Consider the following 16,479-nt stretch of genomic DNA (forward strand, 5'->3'; position numbering starts at 1 on the left):
TCAGACAGGGCATGGATGACTCCCAGACACACACACACTACATGGCCAAAAAAAAAACAAACTGAGGAGGAGGGGGGGAAACAAATTAAATCCAGTTAAATTGTTTTTCCATAGCCAGTAGGCTTGGCACAGGCCTCTCACACAGACATGCTGGAGATGTAAGATAAGATGCAGAAACCCAGAAACATTGCAGCCCGAGATGTAAGAAAATGCCTGGAATTTAAGCCACTTTTCCTTCTTTCCTTGGTGCCAAACGTCAAACCAAAAGACAAACTTCTGTCTACACCCACCCACATTGATTGCATCCTTCTAAAATGTTTGCTACGCCAATAATCCTTCTCTCCGCCTGGCACCGGGATCATGGTGTGGTCACTGCGGAGGAAAAGCTGCAGTTTGGACCTCATTTAAAGCTGTGCTCAGGCAGACATATCTGGGTCATTGTCTTCTCCGAGTCCAGGCCGCTCCTCACCTAAGCATGGAGAAACCTCAGCTCAGCACCACAGGAGGGAATCAGGAAGAGGGATCTGGCATGCTTGGCCAGGAATAGCTTTCTGAAGTAAAAAAGAGCAAAGCTAATGTTAGGCCAGGCCAGAGCAGCCAGCTGGTGGAAATAAGGACAAGCTTTCCTGCTTTTGCATCACATACAGCACCTGTAAAAGTATTCGCACCTCTTTAACTTTTGTATTTTGTTGTCTTTCGGGGTGTGTTTTAGCAGCTGTGCACATCTAGAGCTTGAAATGTTTGGGACAATAGGTCAAGCTCATTCTGGTTTGAGAGCATCTTTGAATGTCAGTTGTCAAGTCTTTGCACTAATTTGTAATTAGTTAGGTCTAGACTTTAACTAGGCCAGTCTAAAACATGACTGTGCTTTGATCCAAACCATTCCATTGTATCTCTAGCTGTACGTTTAGCGTTGCTGTTCTGTTGGAAGGCGAACCTCCACCCCAGTCTCAGGTCTTCTGCTGCCACCAAGACGTCCCACTGTGGGAACGGTGTGTTCACAGTGATGTGCAGTGTTAGTTTGTATCAACTCAGCATTTTGCAAGTAGGTCAGAATGTTTAATTTTGGTGTCATCTGTTCAGAGCCCCTTCGTGGCTTTTTTCAAACTTTAAACGGGACCTTTTATGGCTTTCTTTAAAAATTAGCTTTTTGTCTTGCAACACTTTCACAAAACCAGAACTGCAGAGTTTTCTTGTCAACAAATGCTACCACCTAAAAAAACCTGAGGCCTTCAGAGAACAGCTGCATTTAAAATGAGATAAAATTAAATACAGATGGACTATGTTTACCTATTAGGCAACGTCTGAAAGCATTTTGTTGCACTGGATTTTATTTAGGGGAATCAGAGTGAATAGGGTTGAATATACACTACAAGTTTTTATTTCATTTTACTTCAGCTTTACAATTAGGCACTACTTTATTTTGATCTGTCATTAAAATCCAGTGGTTGCAAGACAAGAAATGTGGAAATGGTGCAATAAAGAAACACACAAACAGAAATGCTTTTAAAATTTATACAATAACAAAATGTACATTTAGACCCGTCAAAAGACAACCATAATTCTCCTGAGGAGGCAAAAAGAAACACAAGCAAAGAAACGGTAAAGAGATTAATTTGGAGTTCTTTTAAAAATGCCAAGCCATTTACATCTAGATCCTTATTTGTTGCTTTTCCTTCTTCAGGGTGTTCTAAGATGCTGTCTCAGACTCCAGAAGAGCCTGAACGTTCTTCACTGTGGATGTTTCCTCTACAGAAAGTGCAATATGCCTCATAATCAAGCCTGTTTGATCTAAAGTTTAATTTAACTGCAGCTTTCCTGACACATTTCCACATTAATACTAATTATGAAACATACGTTGAACAACCTTTCTGTTGTTAAAAGGAATATTTGTTTTTTGAGGAACAAAAAAGCTCCTTTTTTCTGGGAGGTTCTGCCTCCATGTTCCAGTTAATTAGCCCGCGAAGTGACGACGGTGTTGCCCGTGGCCCCTGCTGGATATTTGTGAGCTCATTTAGAAACTCAGTCTGCAAAAAATATCAAGATTTGTTCAAGCATGCAGAAAGAAAAATGGGACATTAACCATCAGGACAATGGGGTTGCTGTTTAAAGCATCTGTTCATGTCTCTATTGGTTACAGAGACATTCCAGTTTGATCTCAGAGCAATCTGCTCACAACGGTAAGCAGGCTTTTAGAAGAGGCTGCACACGTACAAATGTACCAGTAATGAGGTAGTAGCATTGGTGTAGTCAGTCTGGCAGAACTAGAAAGGATCTGGAACTGAGTGACACTTCCGGGTGAAACCCAACATCCCTGAACAGATGTGAAGTGGGAACGGAGAGACAGCTTGAGGAGGATGACTGGAAACAAAGACAGTGGGCATAATATATATAAAGAGCTAAAGGACTCCTTCAGTCTGTACTGTTTGATCTGAGTTTATGGGAAGAGCAGAAAGAAACAATGTTGGATGCTGTTGGTCTCCAAATCGAAGCCCGGCTAGTCCATGAACGGGTCAGAAGAGTTCTTCCTGAGGGAACTTGGCTGACATTCATGTCCAGTTTGATCTTGAATCTGAATGAGAAGAGAAGAAAACAAAACATAGAGATCATTTTAGTCCGTTTTACTATTCAGTTGATGATCTGGAGAAGGTCTGAGAAGATTTATAATAAAAATGGTTTCCAAAAATGCAGCCTGAATAAGAGAAAATAAACAAGACATTTTGATGCATTTAAACAGAAAGAACCAACAGGTTTTGCACTTTAGAAACAGAAAAAAACTAAAAACTTCAGATTGAGCTTGTTTTTCCTCCCCTTGCATCGGTGCCTTCTCACTGATCATGTCCTCAGATTTCCAGCAACATCTTCCACATCAGGAGGATTTAAGAACTGACATGATAAAGTGATGCTTCAGTGTATGGAACGCCAAAGTGTTCAAAATTAAATAAATAAATGAAACATTATGAAATAAGTATCTACATCACTAAATAATAGAAAATGATTTAATGTGGCAATCCATTATTCTGCTGGGGGACTTCAACGCCCACGTGGGAAATGACATTGACACCTGGAGAGGCGTGATCGTGAGGAATGGCCTCCCCAATCTGAATCCAAGTGGTGTTACGTTATTGGACTTCTGTGCTAGTTACGAGTTGTCCATAATGAACACTATGTTCAAGCATAAGGGTGTCCATCAGTACACTTGGCACCAGGACACCCTAGGCAGGAGATTGATGATCGACTTTGTCGTCAGACCTTCTGCTGCATGATTTGGACACTCGAGTGAAGAGAGGGGCTGAGCTGTCCACTGATCACCACCTGGTGGTGATTTGGATCCGCTGGAGGAGGAGAAAGCCGGACAGACTTGGCAGGCCCAAGCGCATAGTGAGGGTCTGCTGGGAATGTTTGGCAGAGCCCTCGGCCAGGGATGTATTCAACTCCCACCTCCAGGAGAGCTTTGACCAGATTCCGGGGGATGTTGGAGACATAGAGTCCGAGTGGACCATGTTCTCCCCATCTATCGTCGATGCTGCCGCCCGTAGCTGTGGCCGTAAAGTCTGCGGTGCCTGTTGCGTCGGCAATCCCCGAAACCGGTGGTGGACACCGGCAGTAAGGGACGATGTCAAGCTGAAGAAGGAGTCCTATCAGCTGCGGTTGGCTTGTGGGTCTCCTGAGGTGGCTGACGGGTACCGTGAGGCCAAGCGTGCCGCGGCCCGGGCTGTGGCAGGGGCAAAAGGTCAGGCCTGGGAGGAGTTCGGTGAGGCCATGGAGAAGGACTACCGGTTGGCCTCGAAGCGAATCTGGCAAACCGTCTGGCGCCTCAGGAGGGTGAAGCAGTGTTTCGCCAACACTGTTTACAGTGGGGGTGGGAGGCTGCTGACTTCGACTGAGGACATTATCGGGTGGTGGAAGGAGTACTCCGAGGATCTCCTCAATCCTGCAATCACGCATTCCCTGGTGGAAGCAGAGGCTGGGGACTTGGGGTTGGACTCTTTCATCACCCAGGCTGAAGTCACCGAGGTGGTTAAAAAGCTCCGCGGTGGCAGGGTTTCGGGGTTGGATGAGATCCGCCCTGAGTACCTCAAGTCTCTGGATGTTGTGGGGCTGTCATGGTTGACAAGCCTCTTCAACATTGCGTGGCGGTCGGTGACAGTGCCTCTGGACTGGCAGACTGGGGTGGTGGTCCCCCTTCATAAGAAGGGTGACCGGAGGGTGTGTTCCAACTACAGGGGGATCACACTCCTCAGCCTCCCTGGTAAGACCTACACCAGGGTATTGGAGAGGAGAGTCCGGCCGATAGTCAAACCTTGGCTTCAGGAGGAGCTGTGTGGTTTTTGTCCCGGCCGTGGAACACTGGATCAGCTCTATACCCTCTACACGGTACTCGAGGGTTCATGGGAGTTTGCCCAACCAGTCCACATGTGTTTTGTGGACCTGGAGAAGGCATTCAACTGTGTCCCTCGTGGTGCCCTGTGGAGGGTGCTCCAGGTGTATGGAATTGGGGGCCCTTTATTAGGGGCCATCCGGTCTCTGGACAAGCAGAGCAGGAGCTTGGTCTGCATTGCCGGTACTAAGTCGGACCGGTTCCCGGTGCATGTTGGACTCCGGCAGGGCTGCTCTTTGTCACCGGTATAGGCTCAGCCAAGGGCTGGAGGGGGTCTGTTTTGGGGACCAGTGGATTTTGTCTCTTCTTTTTGCAGATGACATGGTCCTGCTGGCCCCCTCTAGCCAAGACCTACAGCATGCGCTGGAGCGGTTCGCAGCCGAGTGTGAAGCGGCTGGGATGAAGATCAGCTCCTCCAAGTCTGAGGCCATGGTTCTCAACCGGAAAAGGGTGGCTTGTCCTCTTCAGGTTGGAGGGGAGTTCCTGCCTCAAGTGGAGGAGTTGAAGTATCTCGGGGTCTTGTTCACGAGTGACGGAAGAATGGAGCCGATCGACAGACGGATCGGTGCGGCTGCCGCAGTAATGGGGGCGCTGTGCCGGTCCGTTGTGGTGAAGAGAGAGCTGAGCCGAAAAGTGAAGCTCTCAATTTACGGGTCGGTCTACGTTCCTACCCTCTCCTATGGCCATAAACTTTGGGTCATGACCGAAAGAACGAGATCCTGGATACAAGCGGCTGAAATGAGCTTCCGCCGTAGGGTGGCCGGGCACTCCCTTAGAGATAGGGTGAGGAGCTCGGCCATCCAGGAGGAGCTCGGAGTAGAGCCGCTGCTCCTCCACATTGAGAGGAGCCACTTAAGGTGGCTCAGGCATCTATACCGGATGCCTCCTGGACGCCTTCCTCGGGAAGTGTTCCAGGCACGTCCCACCGGGAGGAGGTACAGGGGACGGCCCAGGACACGCTGGAGGGACTATGTCTCTCGGCTGGCCTGGGAACGCCTTGGGCTCCCCCCGGAGGAGCTGGAGGAGGTGTCTGGGGAGAGGGACGTCTGGATGTCTCTACTTAGTCTGCTGCCCCCACGACCCAGTCCCGGATAAAGCAGAAGACGACAAATATGAACCAACGAGCTGAGAATTTAATATGTATTCAATTATTTCACAATTTCATTGTCACATTAAATCATTTTCTATTATTTATTGATGTAGATACTTATTCCATAATGTTTCATTTATTTATTTAATTTTGAACACTTTGACGTTCCATATCAGTGGAGTGTGAGATTCTTGGTGGGTTCTCCTCTTGCCTTTAAAGGGAAATAGAACCTTTCCACCAACAGAAAACTTTCAACACTTCATTTTGATAAATGACCATCTGGTTGAAATTGCGTTGCTACCACACGGTGGCAGTAATGCACCAAGTTGTTGACCAACTGACATGGAGCAGCTAAAGAAGATACCCATAGGAGACATTCTCACTGCGTGTTTTGTTAGAGGCAAAAGTTTTTAAAACTTGATTGAGATTTTTGCCTGAGTTTATATCCCCATTCAAGGTAGAAGTGTTTTCCACCAAAATGGTTCCAGTGCTGTAAAAAAGTGCACCATTAGCAGCGATCAGCCATCAAAGCTCTCTGATAACTGCCATTGAGTATTTTACATCGCTAAATTTGCAGAATTTTTTAATTTTGCCATCAGTCCAATAAATAGTTTCCCAAGTTTTTGCAGATCATCTGGCAAATGTGGGATGTGCCTTTGTTTTGTTGTTGGTCAGCAGTGGTTCTGGCCATGGAACTCTCCCATGGAGGCCATTTTTCCCCCCATTCTTTCTTTCTTGTTGTTAAATCATGAACTCTGACCTTGACTAGAGCAAGTGAGAACTTTACAGGTCCTTTTAAAAATATTAGCATATTGTGATAAAGTTCATTATTTTCCATAATGTCATGATGAAAATTTAACATTCATATATTTTAGATTCATTGCACACTAACTGAAATATTTCAGGTCTCTTATTGTCTTAATACAGATGATTTTGGCATACAGCTCATGAAAACCCAAAATTCCTATCTCACAAAATTAGCATATTTCATCCGACCAATAAAAGAAAAGTGTTTTTAATACAAAAAACGTCAACCTTCAAATAATCATGTACAGTTATGCACTCAATACTTGGTCGGGAATCCTTTTGCAGAAATGACTGCTTCAATGCGGCGTGGCATGGAGGCAATCAGCCTGTGGCACCGCTGAGGTCTTATGGAGGCCCAGGATGCTTCGATAGCGGCCTTTAGCTCATCCAGAGTGTTGGGTCTTGAGTCTCTCAACGTTCTCTTCACAATATCCCACAGATTCTCTATGGGGTTCAGGTCAGGAGAGTTGGCAGGCCAATTGAGCACAGTGATACCATGGTCAGTAAACCATTTACCAGTGGTTTTGGCACTGTGAGCAGGTGCCAGGTCATGTTGAAAAATGAAATCTTCATCTCCATAAAGCTTTTCAGCAGATGGAAGCAGGAAGTGCTCCAAAATCTCCTGATAGCTAGCTGCATTGACCCTGCCCTTGATAAAACACAGTGGACCAACACCAGCAGCTGACACGGCACCCCAGACCATCACTGACTGTGGGTACTTGACACTGGACTTCTGGCATTTTGGCATTTCCTTCTCCCCAGTCTTCCTCCAGACTCTGGCACCTTGATTTCCGAATGATATGCAGAATTTGCTTTCATCCGAAAAAAGTACTTTGGACCACAACAGTCCAGTGCTGCTTCTCTGTATCCCAGGTCAGGCGCTTCTGCCGCTGTTTCTGGTTCAAAAGTGGCTTGACCTGGGGAATGCGGCACCTGTAGCCCATTTCCTGCACACGCCTGTGCACGGTGGCTCTGGATGTTTCTACTCCAGACTCAGTCCACTGCTTCCGCAGGTCCCCCAAGGTCTGGAATCGGCCCTTCTCCACAATCTTCCTCAGGGTCCGGTCACCTCTTCTCGTTGTGCAGCGTTTTCTGCCACACTTTTTCCTTCCCACAGACTTCCCACTGAGGTGCCCTGATACAGCACCTATTTGTTCAGAAATGTCTTTCTGTGTCTTACCCTCTTGCTTGAGGGTGTCAATAGTGGCCTTCTGGACAGCAGTCAGGTCGGCAGTCTTACCCATGATTGGGGTTTTGAGTGATGAACCAGGCTGGGAGTTTTAAAGGCCTCAGGAATCTTTTGCAGGTGTTTAGAGTTAACTCGTTGATTCAGATGATTAGGTCCATAGCTCGTTTAGAGACCCTTTTAATGATATGCTAATTTTGTGAGATAGGAATTTTGGGTTTTCATGAGCTGTATGCCAAAATCATCTGTATTAAGACAATAAAAGACCTGAAATATTTCAGTTAGTGTGCAATGAATCTAAAATATATGAATGTTAAATTTTCATCATGACATTATGGAAAATAATGAACTTTATCACAATATGCTAATATTTTGAGAAGGACCTGTAGATGATGTTCTGAGTACTTCTGTGACCTCCTGGATGAGTCGTTTATGAGCTCTTGTAATAACTTTGCTCTGGTAGGTCGGCCACTCTTGGGAAGGTCAACAACTGTTCCATGTTTTCTCCATGTGTGGATAATGGTCCTCACTGTGGTTATCTGAAGTAGAAATGTATTTTTAACTCATTCCAGACTGATTTCAATAACTTTGTTTCTCATAATGTGTTGGTTTTAGGGATCTTTTGCCTACTTCTTGTTGTCAGATAGGTTCTATTTAAATGATTTCTTGATTCTGATGAGCTGCCAGTAATATGATCTGGGTCTGGCTGGTAAAACAGAGCCAACACAAAGTAGTTAATCACAGTTAATCCATAATTTAACACAGGAGGAACTTACTTTTTCACATAGCAATTGTTAATTTGGATTGATATAAAAATGAAATCATCATTTAAAACCTCCTTTAAGTTTTAACTCCCGTTATCTTTGTCTGATATGAAAAAGTATAAACAAGAAATTACTAGTAAGTTTAGTAATTTCTTTCAACATTTTAGAAGTTTAATTATAGGACTGACAGAATTGTTCTATAATGACATTTTCTGCATTGCTGTGTGTTATATATATTTAGTTATTCTGCTCTTTCTAGCACTGTAAAGTTTTAAAACTCAGAGCATAAGGTAGAAAACCAAAACGAAGCATAAAAACAAACAAATAAAAAAAAGAGTAATTTTAGCTTGTGATGAGTTACTGGTAACATATCGTCTTAGAGGTTTTTTATGACTGAGCACTGGGTGTTCCTCCTTAAGAAGCACAACCTGCTCAGCAGGGATTCAGGCAAAGTTAGAAACTTCGGTCAATTGCTGAAAGTTTTTACCTAAAAAGGTCAAAATCACTTTCGGTGATTCCAGTGGTTGTTTGCAACATTAAGCAATATTTTCCACATTTGGTTATTTCCATAAATCCTCTCTAAACAAATATACATAAAGTTTTATCTTAAACACCGACTACAGGTGACAACCATGTGCAACTCTAACGGTTTGCAGCTAACTTTCTGTCCAGTGTGCGGCGAGGTGTGAGGATGGAGGTGTTAGACAAATGTCAAAGATCCAAACGGAGCAAACAGCAGAACCACACTGATGATTTAAAATGAGATGGAACAGGAGGAGCCGGGGTGAAGACAGGTGGATGAGGAGACTGTAGAGGTAGACTGGTTAAAGCAGCATGGAGTAACTTCAGGACCAGCAGAAGAAGCTTTGTTGCGACTTTACATTTGAATTTTTACATGCTGTAGCTCAACAGCTATAGCTGTAAATGTAATTGTGGTGAGAAGATAAATACGCTAAATATGACTCATTCAGAGGAAAAACCTGCACTGCTCATGTTTATGTCATGCAAAGCAAACCTTAACCAGCTTCCTTCGTTCAACTTCTCTCTTCCATCTATGTTCCCCTCTTCCACAGCAAACCCACAGATCAGATATAAATAATCCACTTATGAAACATCTTCCCCCTGCTATAAGCTGAAGCTTCAACATGTCAGAACTGATATTGACTCAAAATGTTCCTGCAGATTAAAGAGCAGGGCAGCCTAAAAACTGAGCAGTTGTCCACCTCACATGCTTCCATCCCAACTGCCCCTGTTCTCGGTAGCAAACAAATCCTATTTGCGAACGGGATGATCTAGAACTTCGCCTCAACTCTGTATTCAGTGTGAACCACATACAAACAGATCTGTTTCTCGTGGCTGTTGCTAAATTTCACTGAACTGTCAACAATAATAAAACTCAGACAGGAAAAGGAAATGAGGGACCAGCGACAGCTGTAGTGCAGTTTGCTGATGTAATAAATGGATGTTTCTACACTTTCCAGAGTTTCTGTCGTATTTAGCCTATTTTAAAAATATTAACAGACGTTCACAATGACTTATTACCAAAGCAGAAAATGAGTTGATGGATGGACAGACAGGCGGAAACCTCGGTGATGCCTAAAGCTCGATATATTGTGCAGTTTTGCATGACATCATCAATAAATACCAGGTTAGTGAGTGTTTAACATGTTATGGTCCATTTATTTTGCATTTCCACGTTAAGACAAGTTAAAGGAGTGAAACCTAACATTTGGTTGTTAGACAGCAACCATGAAAAAGGGTATAATAACGTCCAGGACCGATTGCTTTCATTATCGACACAACACTGGTCCATCTCATGGTCTTTATTGTTCACAGGTCGGAGTAAAGTTGTATAAAACAAACGGACATTGCTCTAAAATGTTCAGGTCCTGGCCTGGGTTTGAAAAGCAGCCAAAGTCTGAGATTTATTGACGAAGAATCTTTATACTGATTTTCTTCTCATGATATTCCTTGACAGCCTTCCATGACTCCATTGTGTCTGCGTTTTTGTGTCTTCCTCACCCAGCTCCATTATGGCTCCCTATCTGAAGAGACGTCACCCTCCGCCCCACTGCTGGCGCTGGGATCCTGTCTGGATCGCAGGGAAGCTTTCTCCCTTGCCGACTCCGAGTGTCCTTTGGAGCGCACCTTCTCTTTCCTGAGCTGCTGCTTCTCCAACTTTGACAGCTGAAGAAACAAGAAACAGAAAATGCTGGTTAATGAGTTCACATTTCATCTCTTTCTATCTTTACCTGCACAGCTGAGGACATTTTACAGCCATCTGGTCTTCTTTTGAATTATTTAAACTGTTTGCCCTGAAAGGGAAGAAGATATTAGGAAAGGTTTGATTCCAGTCCAAAATGGAGATGACTCTACCTCAAAACAACAAACACTTCCTGCTGTGGAGGAGCCTTCGCTAGGAGATAAAAAACTAATTTATGTCTCTTCGTGAATCCAGGTTGATACCTTAAGTTCATAATATAAAAGCAGAGATATATCAGGCAGAAACACAATGCTGCCGCAATAAATGCTTTTAACAGCGTGAAACTGTAAAGGAGAGCAAAGACATCTTTAGATCTGATGATGAAGTTCAAAACACATCAAAGAAAAATACATATTATAATGAAATATTATTCTGGTTCAGGTTTCCTCCAGACAAGCTAAAAATCGATCCAAAAGGGTTGAAATGTCCTTCAGCTGCTTCTGGTTCAGCTGCTGGTTCAGCTTCTGGTTCGGCTTCTGGTTCGTTTTCTGGTTCAGCTGCTGTTTACTGGAAGATGTGCAGATTATCCTTATTTCAGTGGATTTCAGGGTCCAACAGAGCAGGTTGTTATAGCTCAAGATGTGGATGGGTTTACAGTTCATTCATCAAATAAAATGTTATGTAAACTGAGTAAAGTCCAGCTGTTCTGTACCATTTTCTGCCATGACATCTGTTGGAACAGACTGCACATGTACCTGTTAGAATTATGATTATTGATTAATTAATCTTTATCAATAATTATAATTAAAAATCATAATTTGACTAAATTAATTTCTTAACCAAAATCTTCATTTATGAATCGAGACTAGAGATGTCTTCTGGTGTTGTAATTGTGGCTCAACTCCTTTGATAATTACAACCGTTAAATACTCAGTAATAATTAATAACTATTACCAGAGATGTCACTGTTTAATCGACCGTTTCTGCCAAAATGTGTGGAACTTCAACCTTATCTTGACTGATGAATCACTCTTACACAAAATAAACACAAAACGCCTTCTGTTTATCTATGTGAATATTTATTAAATCACAGCCCTGATACAATCCGCTCTTCCGATTTAATAATCTTCACCTACTCAAATATGCAAAGTTCTACACAGAAGGAGTAAAATATCTAACTAAACAAAATAAAGCAAAACAGCAGTGGGTGCATATGGGATCAAACCAGCAGTTATGGCAAAAATGATAATATGACAAAAGGAATGTGGTGGTGAGTGGAGGTTGGGGCGCAGCTCAAACTGTAACTCAGTTCTACTCAGTCATAAAACCTCCAACGCTGGGCGAGGTGAGCAGACAAAGGGTTATAAAACTTTTGGCGGCAAGCTAGTAAGCAGTAAGGTTGAAGACAAAGAAAATGGTGAATTTCACCATGAGGTTATTATAACAGTCCAGTTACACAGCGCACCTGCGCACAGGTGTTTGCACGGTAAAGACACACTTGCGAGACACGGCGGTCTCCAGAAGTACCAGCGAGTTTCAAAACAATGGCATGCATATACAATTCCGGACACATTAGACTCTAAATGGCGACTCTAATCGCACAAAAAATCTCCTCTACCCTGCCCGGCTATTCCTAATAAAGAAATAAAATAAAAAAATAATAAAAGGATGTGTTTTACTTTGTTGAAGTCTTCCTTCTGAGCGGAGTTGAGAGAGGAAGGGGAAAGTTGGAAGTTAATGTGCGTCCACAGTTAACTTCAGGAAAAGCGATCAATCTTCGTCCTTTGTCCTCCTTGGCAAAAAGGAAAAATATGAGCTGACCATCAGCAGTCGACTAGGACCAAAACAAGGTGGCGATTCGTCTCCTTGAAACTCCGTGGGTTTTTTTTTTTCTTACGTGTTAAACTCACGTCTTCGATCGGCAAAGTTAAATTTCTGGCCTTCTTATTCCAGAAACCCCTTTAAAATTTTTTCGTTGGCCAACGAAGGAGAATAAATTAAATCCACTCGGGACTCTTCTCCAGGTGATGCTTCAGATGTTGGTAACCGTGTCACGCTCTCCAGCTGAAGGCAAATGGTGGATCGTCTCATCCTCTGTTATATAGTTGACGGTGGCCTCAGGGCTGCGACGCCCCTGTCTCATCAGCTGCGGGGGTCGACGGGATCTGTAGGAATGGACTGTCCTGGATCCAAAAGGGCCGAAAACGCCAGGAGGCCTGGTGGCGTCCAGCAACGTGCAAATGGTCCAATATTCAGCAAACAAGTGGTCCAACATACCAGCCCACTTTACCTGCCACCCGTCTGCTTGAACCAGCTGCATCAGCCTTCCTGATCTTGTCTGGGCTCCGCAAGAGTCATAGTACTTAAGAAATCAACCGTCCCAGAGGCAGGTACACTCTCTTGGTCTTTCTTCACGCAGATCCCACTGGGTCACAAAGCCCACTCTGGGGAGAGTGGTGAGTCGGCACCCCCCTCAAATGAAGATGTCCGCTACCTTGACGGGCTTGTATGGCAGTTTGTCTAACTCGTCGCCACCGGTGTTATGATGTAGTGGTTTCTCACGTCCTGGTCCTTCCCAGCGGACTTTGAGCTGACTTGGGCCCGTGCAGATTGCACAACAGTTCTTGACCTCTCGCCACCACAGCATTTCATCTTCTGTTGACAGGAATTCTTTTTTTAGCAAGTTCCAATTTCTTCAAGGCTCTTCCTGCCCAAAGCCCTGAAGTGGTTCTTCGAATGGCAACCACCCCAAATACAGTGGCCAGTCTGATGTAGGGTGGCATGGTGCTTGGTTCACTGGCCATCTCTCCGGTTTCTGGTTATCCTTAGATGAGAATTGGCTTGAGCTGTTGAACTCCTTGGATCCCTCTCTTCTGTAACCACACTGTTTTACGATCTAATACTTGCTTCACAATGTCAGTGGTATCGTACTTGGGTTTCACTGCTGTCGACACGGTGATCTTGTGCTCCCACCCACACTCGTTGTCCCTCACGGAATGGCACCTTAGGCGTTGGCTTCGCCCCACTTCTTGTGGAGAGAATGGTCTTTGGTTGAGTTCTGCTGCAGGGGAGGGTCTACTGACTCAATGTCTGTCATTCAGTGCTTCCCCTATTTCTACAGCTTTGGTGCTCCAGTCACGAGAATTAGCATTTTTTGCTATCCAGGTTTTCACCAGACCTATGGTGCGTTCCACCACTCTGTTCGCTTGGGGAGTGTATGGTGGAGAGTAAACTCTCATTACTCCATATCTCTGGCACCAGTGATCAACCTGTGCATTGCGAAAATGAGTCCCATTGTCTGTTCGCAGTTCCTTAGGCACCCCAAGGGAACTGCAGACTTGCTCCAGGATGGCAACGACACTGCTGCCGTTGGCTCTCCTTGCTGCTCTTGCAGTTACATACCCTGACATTGAGTATACTAGCACCAGGAGGTATTTCTCACCTTTCTTCCCTGTTATACCCATGGGGCCCACGACATCCATGCACACTGAGCCCCAGGGGATGGTGCTCTTGATGGTCAGACCTTCCAGCTGCTGTCCATGGCGTCCTGTGTTGTATTGACCACATACTTCACAGTCCCGTAGTACGTGTCGGATGTGTTTCATAGGGATCCAGAGTTCCTGCTCTTCCAATTCTTTACGGGTAGGCAGCACGCCTGCATGTCCTAAGGCCTCATGCACGCTCCGTACCACCTCATCCACATACTCTTCAGGGACCGCCCGTCCTTGTGCCGTTCTGTCCCACTTCTCGATCCTGACAAAGACAACTTTTCTCTGTTGAACATAGCGATCCACCTCATCGTTTCCACGCCAGTGAGCCCCTTCTCGGGTATGGTCCTTCTGTTGCTCCACTTCAAGCTCCAGGCTCATCCTCAACTCGGCGATCTTCTTCCACAGATCGTGATGGGCTACTAACTTTCCTTTGGCGCTTTCAAATCCATTCTCTTCCCAAATGGATAAGTCTTCGTTCAAGGCTTGTGCACAGTAGTGGCTGTCTGTGATTATCTTTGCTCTCTTGATTCTTCTCTTCATCAACTCTAACATTCCCTCCAGCACTGCTGTCACTTCTCCCGCGTGTGCACTACCGGGAGTTTTACCTTTCTGGCGGCACCTCTCTTGACCATGCTGTTTGATAATAAACCCCCAGTAGGCCATCTGATCCAGTCCTTTCTTCGACCCATCAGTGTATAGGACCCACTCTGGCAGCCTTTCTGTCACAGACGGCTCTAAGGGTGTTTTCCTGCTTGCTGGTTGTGCTGGGCCAATCTCAAGATCGGGGTCCAGCAGGATGTCTTCCCATCTTCGCCACCTTGTATTTGTTGCTTTTGTGCTTTCCACTGTTACTTTTCTGAGATACTTGTGGACTTGGCTCTGAGTGATGACTTTAATCTGCTGTCCTTGTGCTAGATCTTTTAAGGTGCCCCAGTATCTAGCAAGCACCACCAACTATTTTTCTTCTTGGGAGAATTTCTTCTCTACAGATGACAAAGTGTAACTCCACAAAGTTACTAACCCCCCATTTTCATTGCTCACTATCAGCATGGAGTCCTCATCTTCACAGCTGATCTCGGACACCAACTTTTCAGTCAAGCTCCTCGGCTCCAACATCACGGCTTCTTGGATTGCTCTTTTGAGCTTATCCAGGTCGATCTGGTTTGATGCAGTCCATGTCCAGTTTTTCTTTGTCATTTTTTCTTCTCCTTCTCGCTTCTTTAGGTAAGTATATAACAGCTTAGCATATCTTTGATAATTAGGAACATGATCTCTCATATAATTGCAGAGTCCCAAAATCTTTTGTAGATCATTTTCGGATTCATGTGGCTGGATTTGTGCCAGCTTCTCTCGATACCCTTCTGAGAGTCCCAAATCTGTTGTCACTTGGAATCTGGAATCCAAACTGGCATTTCTTGAGATTCAACTTCAAACCTGCTGCTGTGATTCTCTCCACCACTGTTTGCAGTCTCTCTAGGTGCTCCTCTTCGGCGTCGTCTGCAATGAACACATCATCTATGTACACTGTTGCTCCCAGGTCACCCAAAACTTCCATTACAGCTGACACATTAGGGGAGTTCTTGTACCCCTGGGGTAACATTTGCCACAAATAACTCTTGCCTTTGTGTGTAAATGCTGTCTTGCCTTGTGATTGCTTTGCGAGTCTGAGGGAGACAAATCCATTTGCTAGGTCAATGCAGGATTTATATTTCTTGACTCTTAGCATCTTCAATGCTCCTTGAGGATTGATTAGGCTGGCTCGGTTTGCTATGGTTCTTCGATTGAGGGCCTTGAAGTTGATTACTGGCCTCCAACCTCCTCCTCCTGACTCTGGTTTCTTTACCGCTTGAATAGGACTGTTAGTGATGGGATTTAGCTCTTCTCTGATGATTCCTAGAGCGCTCAATTCTTTTACTATTTTATCCATTTCTTCAACAGCACCCGGGTTCAGGGGGTACTGTTGAACAGGTGGATGCACTCCCACTTCTATGAGGTGCACATACTTCGGTCCCAAGTCTCCACAGTCGTTCTTGAATCGGGCCACATTAGCTGAGGTGATGATCTTCCGTAACCTCTCTTTCCCAGCCGGGGAGAAGTCGCTTTCTTTCAGCTTCTGTTTGGTTACTTCTGGCACATTTACTGCTTTGTACCACTCTTCAGCCCTGGTTCTACTCTGAGACGATCCTACTTTTACTAACCTTGACCGTAGCTGGCTCAGCCTTTGAGATAGAGAGCGGAGCTTTCCCCATGATTTGTTGAGTTCTTTCAAGTCTGTGACGGTGATAAGGTTGTATGGACCCTTCACCCAAATGATTCCTTACCAAGTTCCATACGGCATCTCTTCTACGGTCCCGTTGGCAAATTGGACCGTAAGGTACCCTGTTGTCTTTAGGCCTCTGCGAGTCATGGATACCTCAGCCCCGGTGTCCACTAGATAGGGTTCTCCTCCCACCTTTGTGTAGATTTCGTCCCCCCTCCAGTAGGCATTTTCCAGGATGACTCGCGGCCGTGTCACCATTACTTGGTTGGCCCCCGGTCCCGGATCTGCGGGACTCAA

The 16,479-nt window shown here is 44.9% G+C and overlaps 1 protein-coding gene across 3 annotated transcripts in view; it reads right to left on the bottom strand.

Annotated features, from left to right (window-relative positions):
• Nucleotides 1-1,501: 1,501 nt before the first annotated feature.
• dtd1 (D-aminoacyl-tRNA deacylase 1) overlaps nt 1,502-16,479 on the bottom strand; it is a 30,536-nt gene continuing 15,558 nt past the window's right edge. For 2 of the 3 annotated variants that reach the window (XM_047365877.1, XM_047365875.1), the window contains 2 exons: nt 10,251-10,415; nt 1,502-2,572 (listed from right to left, as the gene is read on the bottom strand). In XM_047365877.1, the coding sequence (XP_047221833.1) occupies nt 10,285-10,415 (131 nt within the window). In that variant the 3' untranslated portion in view covers nt 1,502-2,572; nt 10,251-10,284. Of the gene's footprint in view, nt 2,573-9,881; nt 10,416-16,479 lie in introns of those variants that run through there. The other variant, XM_047365876.1, reaches the window with a different exon arrangement.

Source organism: Girardinichthys multiradiatus, chromosome 5 (genome assembly GCF_021462225.1).
Source record: "Girardinichthys multiradiatus isolate DD_20200921_A chromosome 5, DD_fGirMul_XY1, whole genome shotgun sequence".
Classification (NCBI taxonomy): Eukaryota; Metazoa; Chordata; class Actinopteri; order Cyprinodontiformes; family Goodeidae; genus Girardinichthys; species Girardinichthys multiradiatus.